The following is a 13,855-nucleotide window of genomic DNA, read 5'->3' on the forward strand; positions in this document are numbered from 1 at the left end:
AAAATGTGAAGAATTGTTTATAGTAAAGTTAGGGGGCATACTAAATGGAGATTCTACCTATTCAAGGATCCCTAGTGCCCCCTACATCATTCTGAAGGAGATCACATCTAAAAGGTAAATGAAGGTCTTTAAAGGCCATGAGTTATTTGTGTATTTTTTTTTCATAAGATTTTGTATATTAAATGTCAGGAGATGAGTCCTGGTTCCCACCTCTCTAACAAAAGTGTCCTCCTACCAGTGGTTACCACTCCATTGTCAAGTGTTTCCATGTAACTGTTCCTATTTGTAGGAGGTTCTGAGGCACAGTGATGCCCCACCATCCCTAGCAGCTTCTCAGAAAGGAAAGTGGCACCCAGCCCTGAAGTATCGATTTCCATCATACACACATATGCCCAGTTTACAAAGTACAATACAATTCACTTAAACAGGAGTTGCAATTCTCCAGATCCTGACAACCTGCCCTTACAGGCTCATATTATTACATATAATGCCCTTTTATCCCCATTATATGGTTTATACTTCATAACAGCCCAAGAAGGCTATCAAGGGCTGAGGGGTAATCATTCCTATTTTACAGAAGGTAAACACTCTGCTTCTCAGAGGGAAAGTAACTTACCCTAGCTCTCACACCTTCGTGGGAGAATGGAAAGAACAAAGGATTAAGAGTCATAAGACCAAGTTCTTAGAAAAGTACTTTTGGAATTTTAAGAAACTGTCATTCCAGGGCCATGCTTAGAACCCAAATTTCCTGTCCTCCAGACCATAACTCTTGCTGCACTGATGACAGAGAAGGAAACAACAAATAAAAATCAAGAGAAAATTATCTCTCCAAGAATAACTGCAAATTACATTTAAATGGAAGTTCACAACTTTCTAAATATTGCAACCTTTTATGGCATTTCAACTTCATGGCAACCTTCAGAGTGAAGTACAGCAGGAAATAGGAATTTAAAATTTGAACCATCCACACACATACTTATTCCTCTTTCCTGTTGTATTTTTTCTCATCAGCACTTAGAACTAACATAGTATGTACTATTTAATCATTTGCTTAGCATGGGTTTTCCCTACAGAAATCTATTCCATGAGGACAGGATTTTTGTTTGCTTTGTTCGCCATTCAGTGCCTAGAACAGTGCCTGGTACATAGCAGATGTTCAATAAATGTTATCAAATAAGTGAATGAATAAATGTATATGTGGTGTGTATGGGGGGGTGTAGAAAGAGAGAGACAGAGACAAGGAGAGACAGAGACAATGAAAGAGAGAAATGGCCTATTTTGCACATGAGAAAACTAATATCCAGAGAAGTTAATTTTTCCCAGGAAGGACTTCTGAAGTTCACCATTTCACCATTTCAGTCTATTCCCCTCACCTTACTTCCTAGCTGGTTCAGGGACATCTTACCTCCCCAAGGGAACATTTACTACAAATGCCTTTCCTGGGCCAACTCCAGGCATGGTGGCCACAGGTAGCCTGGGGTTCACTACTTCATCAGCACATTCTTCCATTCCACAAATATTCAGAGTGTTTGCTATGTACACAAAAGGTGCTCTGTCAGGCCTCATTGCCCTTTACACACCCCAAAACTCATAAACACTCAAAAGGTTTCCCTGAGTTTTCACCATCTCTGGACTATATAGTGGTGAGGGAAAAAGGAGAAAAGGTTATTTGAATTCTCAGTATGTGGCCTGAGAGTCCCACAGAATTGTGTCTGCCTCATAGGATATTTGGAAAAAATTACATACACATGCAAAACACTTAGAAAAGTGCCTGGCACAAAATAAATGCTGGCCTGGTAAATACTAGCTATTTTTCTCAAGCCTTATTGCATTCATGATCCTATCACTGGTACCCCTCACCTCTGGAATGAAGGAGGCCATGCAAACATCCACTTCTGGTAAGTGAGGAGACTAATGCTTGAAGAGTTACTATAAACTAACAGACCTATTTCTCATCCTGACTCCGTTTTGAGATAGGTGAGTGGAGAAGATATTTCATCTCTCCCAGGTTTAGTTTCCCCAGCTTTAAAGTACAAACACTGTTGTGAGACTTATATCAATCAATTCATATGTGTGAAGGTGCTTTGAAAATGCAAAACACCAAAAGAAATGTGAGAAATTATTATTGTATTAAAATAATAAAGCTTATCATCAACTGAGCCCTTGCTATGTGAAAGACACTGTACCAAGTGCTTTACAGGGTTTAAGTCATTTCATCCTCACATAGTACCAATAACCAGGTTTCATAGATAAGGTATGGTGGTTAATTTTATGTGTCAACTTGAGTGGGCCTCGATGCCCAGATATTTGGTCAAACGTTATTCTGAATATTTCCGTGAAGGTATTTTTGATGAAATTAACACTTAATCAGTGGACTTCGAATAAAATAATATTCCATAATCTGAGTAGGGCTAATATAATCAGTTGAAGGCTTTAATAGAGCAAAGACTGAACTCCCCTGAACAAGGAAGAATTGTGCCAGCTGACTGCCTTTGGACTCAGACTGCAAATCTTAGCTTTGCTGGCCTACCCCACAGGTTTTGGACATGTACCTCTGTAGTCACATGAACAAATTCCTTAAAATCTCACTCCCTCTTCCTCTAGACACACACACATGCACATGCACACCCTGTTGCTACTGTTTCTCTGGAGAACACTGACTAATACAAAAGGAAACTGAAGATTAGAATGGTTAAATCCCTTGTCCACAATTACATGGCTAGTCAGTGGCAGAGCCAGAGGATTAAGGATCATCTTTCTTGTTTCCTTCCTGTCCTACACCTCTTTCAATCAATCCAGCAGCAATTACCATTGATTCTATCTCCAGAATTGATATTAAATTTTCCCTCTCTCCCCAACTTCACTGACTTCATTTCTGCAGCAGTCTCTTCATTGGGCTTGCCATCTCCACTTTTGTCCTCCTCAATCCACTCTCTATAGAGTTTGTAAAAGTCAGCTTCTTAGATTAGTAAGTCAACCCAATCATTCCACTGCTTCAAATGCTTCCTATTGTACTTGGAATAAATAGCCCTTGCCAGTGTCCAGCACTGTCACATACACCAAGCTTATTAACTCAATCCCCATAACACTATGGGTAGTACCATTATTAACCCCATTTTTGAGAGGGTATAATTGAGGCACAGAAAGTTTAGAGAACATGCTCGTGGTCACAAAACTAAGTAGCAGAATCAGAATTTGAACCTTGGCAATCTAGTTCCAGAGTGTGTGCTGTTAACCATGGAATTATGCTATCTTTGAGGATAGCTGATGCACACCCTCCCTGGGCCTACAAAACCCTGTGTGAGCTGGTCCCTGCCTGACTCTCTACCATTCTATCATGCCACTTGTCCCTCTCTCCTTGTGCTCCAATCATACTGGCTTTCTTTCTATCCCTCAAGAATAGTAGATTATTTCAACCTCAAGGACTTTGTACATGCTATTCCTGCTGCCTCCCCCAAACTCCCCCACAAACCTCATTGTCTGTTTTTTTTTATTAAAATCCAGTTATTAGGATCTTTCCCAGATTCTTTACACGGTTGACTCAACTTAATGTCACTTCCCTGAGACTCTTTGACAAAATGTTTCCTCATGACAATAGGGCTTCTTAGACCTAGCTGAATGCATTTATTTCTACCAACTGCCTGGTTTCCATTACTGAACAACTTAATCACTTGCAGAACTAGTCATGTTCTAACACACACATAGACACATCAAAAATAACATGATGAGAAAACTTCTCAAAGCAATGGGCTCCTAAGAAGTTCTTTTAATCATGTCATGCATTTGGGGCCTTTCTCAATCTCTCAAACAGAGAATTCAGGAAGCTTCAGGCTTGGGTGGGAGGATTTGTCCCTAGTGAATGAAATTATTTTTTTTTAAGATGTTATTCATTTATTTGACAGAGAGAGAGAGAAGTAGGCAGAGCAGCCAGCAGAGAGAGAGGGGGAAGCAGGCTCCCTGCTGAGCAGAGAGCCTGATGTGTGGCTCGATCCCAGGACCCTGAGATCACGACCTGAGCCTAAGGCAGAGGCTTAACCCACTGAGGACCCAGGCACCCCGTGAATGAAATTCTTATTGCATCTCTTAATACTCAGCAAAAAGTTAGGTCTGGTCTTCTGAGGTCTGAATTCAGGGCAGAAGAAAAGATTGTATTCTGCCCACCCAAGTGTATACCCCTCTGTCCTGTCATACGAATTACTCCTTACATGGGTGGAAAATAGCAGAGATCACACAGTCCTTTCCTGTTTACTCACTCATCTGATTCTCACAGCAGACTCAGAAGATAAGCAAGGCTATGTGATGGTTAATTTTATGTATCAACTTGAACTAGACTGGGCCACAGGGTACCCAGACATTTGGTTAAACATTATTCTGAGTGTTTCTGGATGAGATTAACATCTGAATCTACAGACTGAGTAAAGCAGAGTGTCCTCTCCAATGTGGATGTGTCCCATCCAATCAATTGAATACCTGAATAAAACAAAAATGCTAAGAGGGAACTCCTCCTGCCTGACAGCTTGGGCTAGGATAGAGTGTGTGTGTGTGTGTGTGTGTGTGTGTGTGTGTGTGTGTGTACTACCTCCAGCTATCAAGGCACCCTCTCCCCTTCTCTTACCTCTCCATTTGTGCAATGACAGGAACCCTCCATCACTCGGTCTTAACATGTCATTACCCCTTCTATCTAGGCAAAGCTTTCAAGCCTGACATTCAAGGATTCGAGGTCCTTCTTGATGTAGCCCCAGTTCATCTTGCCATAATTACTGGATCCAGCCACACCAGAGCACCCATATTGTATTTCCAGAACATACTATCATTTTCATGCCTCAGTTCTTTGTCTAATATTGTTCTCTCTGCTGGGAACATTTTTTGTTTCACCTACGTCTACTCTCCACACCAGGCCAACACTATTATCTGAAAGGCTTGACAGTACAGCTTAAATACTTCTATTCTAGGAAGTCATGCCCAATCCTCTGAATCCCCTCAACCATGTATTTTCTTTCCTGTACTCATATCACCATCTTTGTACCTTCTACAGCATTTTACCCAGGCTGACTTTTATCTCTCCTACTGAATTATAAGCTCCTGAAGGCATAAAGTAATCTTGTCTTGACCATCCTGTACCTCAGCCTGAGATAGTGCTCTGGAAGTAGCTGTTTGATAAACATTCATTTTCTTAAAAGACCTGTTAAAATCCATTGCAGCGTTGTTTATCATGGCAAATGACTGGAGATCAATAAAGGACACAGTAGAATCCTATGTAGCCATACAAAAAGAGGCATATCGGCATGTAATGATATGGAATAATCTTCAAGAGTATTGTTAATTGAAAAATAGGCAAGAACAGAATTGTTGAATATGCTAACTGTATAAAGAAAAGAAAGTGTGTGTGTGTGTGCATATATATATATATATATATACACACATATATATATATATATATACACACATAAGTAAATGCTTCAAAAGGCGTAGGATATATCTATGCAAACACCTAAGAAACTTATGACAGTGGCTGTCTATAGACTGTGTGACCAAGGACCAGGAGCAGGGGAAAAAAAAAAGAAAAAACTTATGAAAACTTAATTTTTACCTCAATCCCTTCCCTGCTTTTTGAATTTTGTACCATGTGCATATATTGCCTATTCAGGATAAATAAATTTTGTCATGCATCTATTACATGGGGAGGGGAACATATTGAGTTGTTATTAAGTATTGACATAAATTTCTTTTCAGATTAGCTAGAAGGACCCTGAGAAATGTTGTATGATTAGTTGGCAATTGCAAACAAATGAAGCTGTGGTTCTGAGCCAAATGGGATGGGCTTGGGCTCTGAAGGGAATATAAATATTAAAATAATAAATATTTTTATAGCTTTTATTCTCCTCCAGGCATTCTTCAAAGTACCTTATATGCATCCACTCATTTAATCTTCACAGCAACACTATCAAATGGGTATGTACTACTATCTTCCCTGAGGGGTTAAGTAGGCTGCCCAAGACCACAGAGACAATAAGTGGCCAGAACAAGTATTTGAATTCAGGGAATCTGGTTCCAGGGTCTATGCTTCCAAACATTATACAAAGTTGCTAATACAAAGATGGAGTGATGAAAGCTAGAGAACTCTGCCTGTTGTATCACCAGCACCTAGCAGTTTATAAATAATCAATAAATACATTGGATAAATGTATAAACTGATGGATGGACCAAATAAATTGATGTGTGCATGGGTGAGTAAATCAATGAGTGGATGAGGAATGGATAGAGGGACGGGGGTGAATGGGTTGTAGCTGGGTGGGTAGGTTGTGGAAAGAGTAAGGTTTTTAAAATCAGATCTTGGTTTGAAATCTGATGCTGCCCTTTAGTTACCCCTGAGCAAGGTACTTAAACTCTCTATCCCTGTTTCTAAGCCAGACTAGGTTATGAACTCCCAAAGGGCAGGGATATTTTTCTGTTTCATTCCCTGCTGTATCCCCAATCACTAGAAGAGTACCTATTACATGGTAGATGCTCAGCAAATATTTGTTACAAGACCTTATAAACTAACAAATGTGGATATTAAAACCCATTTTGTAGGGGCTAATGTGAGGATTGGCTGAGATTATATTTAGTGTAACTGGCATAAAACATGTGAGCTTCCATTCCCTTGCCCCCTACTAACGAAGACTACAGAAGGCACATTTAACTGAGAATTGAGATATGTGGATTCTTTTCCCGGTTACTGAGGGGCATTCAGGAAGGGGTCTGCAAACCTTTTCTGTAATGGGTCAAATAGTGAATGTTGTAAGCTTTGCAGGCTATGTGGTCTCTGACAACCACTCAACTCTGTCTTTGTATCATAAAAGCAGAATGGGCATGGCTGTGTTCCCATAAAACTTAATTTATGGGCACTGAGATTTGAATTTCATATAAATTTTCATGTAATTTCATATATGTGTCACAAAGTATTATTCTTTTTTTTCCACTCTTTTTTCCAGCTATTTAAAAATATAGAACCATTCTTAGTCTGTAGGCTAGATTTGACCAGCAGACTGTAGTTTGCTGACCCGTGATCTAAGGACTTGGACTAAATTATTCCCAGTGTCCATCAGCTTGGACATTATAGCTGAGGCATCCCAGAAGTAACATAAGTATTATAAAGAATAAAGCTTGAAACTATACTTGCCATCAAATTCTGGAAAGTAGATAACAGAGTGGACTGGATCTGTTCTAGTTTAGGAGAACACCTCAAAAAAGGAGGAGGCTCAAATTTTGTTCCCACCTCTCATTTCCCCAGGCTGAACTGCATTTTGAAATATATCTATTGTCAGAACTTCAACTGTCATTAATACCTCCCAATCCACTGAGCTTGATATATAGGTCACCCACTGCCTATTGGATATGCCCCATACACGGCTATCCAAGCATCTCAGACTAAACATGGCTCATACTGTACTCGCCATCTCCTCTCTCCACCTCTTCCCTAAACACTAGTCCTCATTTTGCATTCCCCATTTCTGGAAGGGATATCCTTATTCATCTGGTCTCAAAAGAAGACTCTGCCACTAGGAGGAAGCAAAGGAAGACTAGGGTATGTCACATCTTAATTGATCTTTCACCAAATTGATGGCAGTATTTTGCCTATGGCAGCATCAATCAGGCTATGGCTCATAGTCCAAAGCCAAATTCAAGTCCTGAGATTCTGCGGTTTTACACTGGCAGATATAAATGTGAATTAACTGTGACAATGACTGTAGATTGTCTTCCACAGCCCACTTTCCCCTTCTTCCTTTGTATCAGAAACTTTGCCCCTGATTGTTGGCTGTGCACACTGCCACCCAGTTTACATGACTACTTTCCCAAGTTTCCATTGCAGCTGGAAACATTCTTGTAACTCAGTTCTGGCCAATGAGATATAAGTAGAAATATTAAATAGGACCTTTAGGAAGATTTATTTAAAAAGGATAGTGAAGTTCTTTTCCTCTTCTTTTAACCTTCCTGTTTCTTAAATTGTGGATGTTAACAGATATTCTGGAGCTTCCACATCTATCTCGGGACCATTAAGCAACTTCAACAATGAAAGCCAAATGCTGGGATAGTGCAGGAGAGATGTTCCTAAAAGCTTCATGAAGTTGCCATACTGGCCCTGGTATGCCTATCTCCTGACTTCCTTTATGTAAAATAAAACCTGTGTGTTTTAAGCCAGTGTAGTTAGACTCTGTTATTCATAGCAGAATCAAGCCAACTATTAAACTTACTAATTGGCCATTTTATCTTACCTATGTAGAGATTTCTACCAACTCCAACATTGTGGATTTTATAAAGGTCACATGAAATTTGGCATGGAATTTAGTCTATGATTTCATATTCTCCAAAGCAGTGGCATACTAAGTGTGGGACAGTGGAAGTGGGCAACTCTTAGTGCAGGCCATGAAGGAATGCACTATCTATAGAATTTTTTTAAAATGAAAAGTCAAATTATTTTTATCACTATGAATCAGTAATTTTAAACAATGTCCATAATAGTATACACCTCTCTGTAGAAAACCTTTTGTTGGTCGAAGTTCTAAGCTACTGTTGTTATTATTGAGTTTTAAATCATCACCTTATATTACTTGTCCTTTAATAACACTGCATTCTACAAGGAAATGGATTCAGTTGTTCCCCTCCCCCCACCATATACACAGACTTTCTAGGTGTTCCCTCATTTCCTTTCACTTGCAAATCTTTAGAATTATTCAAGGTAGCTTTGGGTGAATTTCATGTCTACAATCCCTCTGGTATTACATGTTTCATCATTTAAATAGTAGGTTCAAAGTAAACAATGATAGCACTGTTTGTAAAGTCAAAGAAACAGAATGTAAGTCACTACAATTCTGTCATTCTATTTGACCAATTGGAGTTTTTATTTGTGCTTAAAATTTAAAACACCAAAAAGAATACAAAATGCAATGTGTACTATTTTTGTTTAGTAAGTGCACATTTTAGGTTATATGTGAGATGTTACTGAATTTAAACTGAAGTTCATTCCTCTTTTTCATTGCTAATTATTTTAAAATTAAAATCAAAACAATAAAATAATTATTACTACATGATTATTATTGAAAATACTTTTGTCATATAAATGAGAATATTAAAATGAGTTATTCCAGATATCACAAAAGCTAAGTATACCACATCTCTAAAGTAGTAATAATATAATTAATCTTATTTTACAGAATTTTAGAAAGCAAGGAACTGGCTTGCTGGCGCCCCATCAGAGGCCGGAAACCCAAAGCAGATCATTTGATCATTGACTTAGAGATGAAATATCTTTGCCTACATCCACCCATTCTTCATTCATTCTAGACCCACACTCAGCTGTATGAGAATCCGATGGGTGATGAAAGGAAAAAGACACAAATTATCTACAAAGGAATCTGGGTACAGCCATTTTACCCTTGCCCAAGCCACCATCCCCTCTAACCTGGACTATTTTAAGAGGTTCCTTACACCTTTTACGTTTGCTTCACTCAATTTATTCTGTTAAATTTTAAGGCAGATTATGTTCTTTATATATTCAAACCTTCCAAAAGCTACCCATCTCACTCAGATTAAATGTCCCCAGGGAAACTGGCTTCCATGCTGTTCCTTAAACAAGAAAGTTGTCCTCTACCTCTCTCCAGCCCCCTTCTCCAGCTGTTTCTTATGTCTAGAACCCTCTTCTAAATATCTGCGCAGAGCTTGTTTATTTCCTACACATCTATGCTCAAATGTCACTTAATCAGAGAGACTCTAAATCATCTGTCTAATATATCATCCCATCCCCTATTTCTCTCTATTCTTTTTTTTTAAGATTTTGTTTATTTATTTGACAGACAGAGATCACAAGTAGGCAGAGAGGCCGGCAGAGAGAGGAGGAAGCAGACTCACTGCTGAGCAGAGAGCCTGATGCAGGGCTGGATCCCAGGACCCTGGGATCATGACCTGAGCCAAAGGCAGAGGCTTTAACTCACTGAGCCACCCAGGCGCCCCTCTCTCTATTCTTTTATCGGGTTTTCTTTTTCTTCTTAGTGCTTAGCACCTCCTGCCATACTAATTTGTGTAATTGTTTAGTGAACACCCAACTCCCAGAATGTAAGATCCATGAGAATGCAGAACTTGTTTTTGTTCACTGCTATCTCCCCAGCACCAAAATCAGTGCCAACTCATAGTAGATACTCTGTATTTTTAATGAATTAACAACCTCAATAACATCTATGAAATAAGGTATTTTACACCCATTTTATAGATGAGAAAACTGAGATGAAAGAAGTCTGACAATTGGCAAGTGTTTCAGAACTGAGAAGTATAAAAGCCAGGACTTCAGCCTCAGACTTGTGACTCTGAGACCAGTATTCTTTCCACTCTAGGCCTAAGTCAGCACAAACTGCATTGCAAACAGAAATTATGAATAAATATACTAAACAATTTACCATCAAATGTGAACTCACAGGTTTTTTTTTTTTAACACTCTCTACTGAGACAGATTTTATTCTGTAAAATCCCTACTGGTGTTTCATGTTCAAGGACTTTCATTCACATGTGACACGTGCAACCAGTTAAAGTAGTCAAATGTTCTAAAAAGAAATTCCAGTTATAAAAAGCCTAATACAAATTTCAAGCATTTTGCAAATGAAAGAACAAGGAGTAAAGACCTTTTGAGTGGCCACATTATAAAATGGTTGCTAAACAAATAGTCCCTATTTTTTTTTCCAAAATGAGCCACTGGTTACATTTTGTCCAACATTTACTTTTAGGAATCTGGAATCTCAGATCTCCAAGGAATTTTGGTCATCATTAATAGCCCCATTTAACAGGTGAGAAAACTGAGATTCAAACATTCCCATCAAAACAATAGCAGGGCAAAAACTAGAGGTTTCCTGCCTCCAGAATGGAATAAATTTTCTTGAATTCTGGCAAATGGTTAAATAAATGCTTTCATCATATAATATTCACCACTCAAGTCCCCTAAGAATATTGTAAGAATTCCCCATCAATCAATCTTTAATTCCATAGTCTCTACAAGGTATCTGTTCTCTCACACACAATTGGCAAAACTTCAGATTTCTCCCATTAATTTAATCTGTTGTCAATGGGTGGCTCTGGACCCCTATACTAAAATATATTTAGAAGAGGTGGGAGGTCTCACCCATACTCAGCTGCCAGAAATACCAGGACTGTCATGTTTTGTTTTGTTTTTCAGGCAAATTTCATGGCATTAGTGCATCCTGAAAGAAATATTTCCCAAGATCATTACTATTTGTTCCTCTCTGCCTATCAGCACCACTTGAACTGATGATTTTGTGAAGCAGTGGAGAGGGACAATGATGAAAATACAGAAGACTCCTGTGCTAGACACGGCTTTGCCTTCATGGAGCTGTGTGGCCCTGGGCAAGTCTCTCCCATTCTCTGGGCTGCAGCTTTCCTGAATGGATGACAAAGACTTGAAGGTCTTTTCTGGTTCTACAAACATTTGAAACAGCTTTGATGGGACCCCAGGGAAGGAGAGAAGTCTGGAAAGAGTCTCTTAAAGCTCTGGCATATAGGAATATAAACTGGTTGCCTTTAAGAACCAGTGAAATAGAATCCTAAGTAAACCATGAGGAAAGGAGGACAGCTCCTCTGAATACAGTCCTAATCCATACCAAATTCCTCTTCCCTTCCAGAACAGGAGTAAAAAAATAGTTAAATATCAGTTTTTACCCAACTGCTTCAGGCTACTTTCCTTCAGCTGTGGGTTGTCGCTGGCAGTGCAGAAGTGTGGGCTAAGATTGCCAACAACGGCTGCTGCCCCAACGCAACTGCCCTCTAAGACCCTCTTGCCCATGCCTCCAACCCCTTAGAGTCCCTGACCAGATTTGAGCTACCCCTGGCTGAGTGAGAGACGCATCATGATGCAGCCACCATTTCCTCTCTTCAAGGGAAGTCATTCCAAGGTCTCCAGGTGGAGAAGGGAGCACCATAGCATAGAATGAACTGTTGGAAGATAATACTAAACACACACCCACAAGCACACACTCCTTAGATGGGGGTGGGAATGAGAAAGAGCTTTTCTAACTGAAGAGGGCAGACATATTTCCAGGATGAGGGTTTCTGCAGGTCTCTCTCCTTTACAAACCCCGAGTGGACAGGGTGACTCCAGCCCAGGCAAGAAAGAGCTCCAGGGCCCCCCTATGCAGCATCCTTGAGAGTCACTCCTTGGCCCTCAAGCCCTGAGACTGGCCAGGGTGAAGGGGTACATGCAGCCTATTTGGGGGACCATGAAGCTCTTCCATACTGCCTTCTCCACAATCCCAGGCTTTTTGATTACCCTCTCCCTCCCAAACCCATACCAGCTCACCGGCACCTTCAAGACTCACTGTTCCCAGGGAGACCCTCTGCCAGCACCCCCTTGCCTCCTTGGCCTTCCAGGTAACCCCCACTCTCATTACACCCCAATGGGGGGTGTGGGTAGGGATGCAGACGGGGATAGGAGGGGTCTTTCTTCAGCAGGCGATTGAACAAGGACTCCTAAAATGGCCACAGCAAGCTCCATACTGTCTCAAGGACAGTGACAGAGAGGGCGGTGGGCAGAAGCCAGGGGGCTCACTGCAGGGCGGCGGCGGGTGTAGAAGCCCGCGGTGAGGCTAGAGGACTGAGGTTCAGGGAGGGTAAGCCGAGGTTATATGCACTCACCATTTCTGATCCGCCCCTTATCCACTGCATGGTGCCCGTGAAGTCCGGCTTCTCTGAGGCCTGCGTGGCTGGCGCCAGTTGTCTCAGGCAGGCTGGGCTGGCAGGGCTGGATCGAATGAAAGCCCAAGCGCCCCCTCCGCCTCCCCTCCTCCACAGCCCTACAGCCCAATCCCCTCCGCCCCGGACCTCCCCTTCAGTCAGGTTGTTCCTTCCCAGCTGGCAGGCTCTGCCTCTCCGCCCTCCAGCTCCAGAGGTGCTTGACTGGGAGAAGCGTAGGAGGAGGGTCCCAACCGACTGCCTTTGTCCCCTGCCAAGGCTTCAGAACTGGGAAGTGGGGTGCAGGGAGAGGGAGAGTGAAAATGACCTTCACTGGGGAATAGGCGGAGGCCAGCTTTTCCTGCCTCCCCACCCGTGTTGTAGTTAGATGCTGTTTATTGTGGGGCTCCCCAGTTGTGTCAGTTGTGTCGAGTCAGCTAAAAGTCCTCTCTAAAGTTGCCAGAGGTGTTGGGCCAGCCTCTGAAATAATAAGATCCTGCCCCAGTGTAGCCATGCCAACAGTCTCTTGCCTCCCTTCCCCCAGCTCCCCTCTGCATACTCCCCTCTGATCCTCTCTCCTATTGTGTACTCTTCTGGGGCTTTCATCCTCATTACTTTCGCTTCTCAGAACAACCCTGTGAACACAGGCATTAGTATCTTCATTTTACAGATAAATAAATGGGGGTTTAGAAGATGGAAGAGACCTATCTAAGGTCACACAAAAAAGATAAAGCCTCAACTTTACCCTCTGCAGCTTTCCAAGCTTCTTTTTGCTAACGCAAGAGAGCCGGTGCGCGTGCGCACCCCTCCGGCGCGCGCGCAGAGGGACACAAACCATTCCAGGATTTTACTTCACATCCTCAGGAATGTGAAAGGTAGCTTGTTGATGGATGAATTTTCCATTTAATTATTTTGCTGAGAATGAGTCAAAACAACAGCAGCAAAACAGGCAAACGGAGAAACCACCCACCTGTTCATAATGTCCCTAAATCTGTGCAATGCAACCCAGGCTGACACTTTTAAGCTGCTGAGTGTTGACATTGTTGGTCACATTCACACCCATTATTATTCCATGTAGTCCTTACAGTTACCCTGTAAGAAGAACATGACAGGGAGTGTTAATTAGCTCCCTGTTAAATACATAAAC

General features: G+C 41.2%; 1 protein-coding gene across 3 annotated transcripts in view; it reads right to left on the minus strand.

Moving 5' to 3' along the window:
- ARHGEF9 (Cdc42 guanine nucleotide exchange factor 9) overlaps positions 1 to 12,822 on the minus strand; it is a 240,285-nt gene extending 227,463 nt beyond the window's left edge. For 2 of the 3 annotated variants that reach the window (XM_045995752.1, XM_045995751.1), the window contains exon 1: positions 12,673 to 12,819. In XM_045995752.1, the coding sequence (XP_045851708.1) occupies positions 12,673 to 12,702 (30 nt within the window). In that variant the 5' untranslated portion in view covers positions 12,703 to 12,819. Of the gene's footprint in view, positions 1 to 12,672 lie in introns of all 3 variants that reach the window. The other variant, XM_045995760.1, reaches the window with a different exon arrangement.
- Between the last annotated feature and the right edge of the window lie 1,033 nt (positions 12,823 to 13,855).

The sequence above is a fragment of the Meles meles genome, chromosome X (assembly GCF_922984935.1).
Source record: "Meles meles chromosome X, mMelMel3.1 paternal haplotype, whole genome shotgun sequence".
In the NCBI taxonomy this organism is placed as follows: domain Eukaryota; kingdom Metazoa; phylum Chordata; class Mammalia; order Carnivora; family Mustelidae; genus Meles; species Meles meles.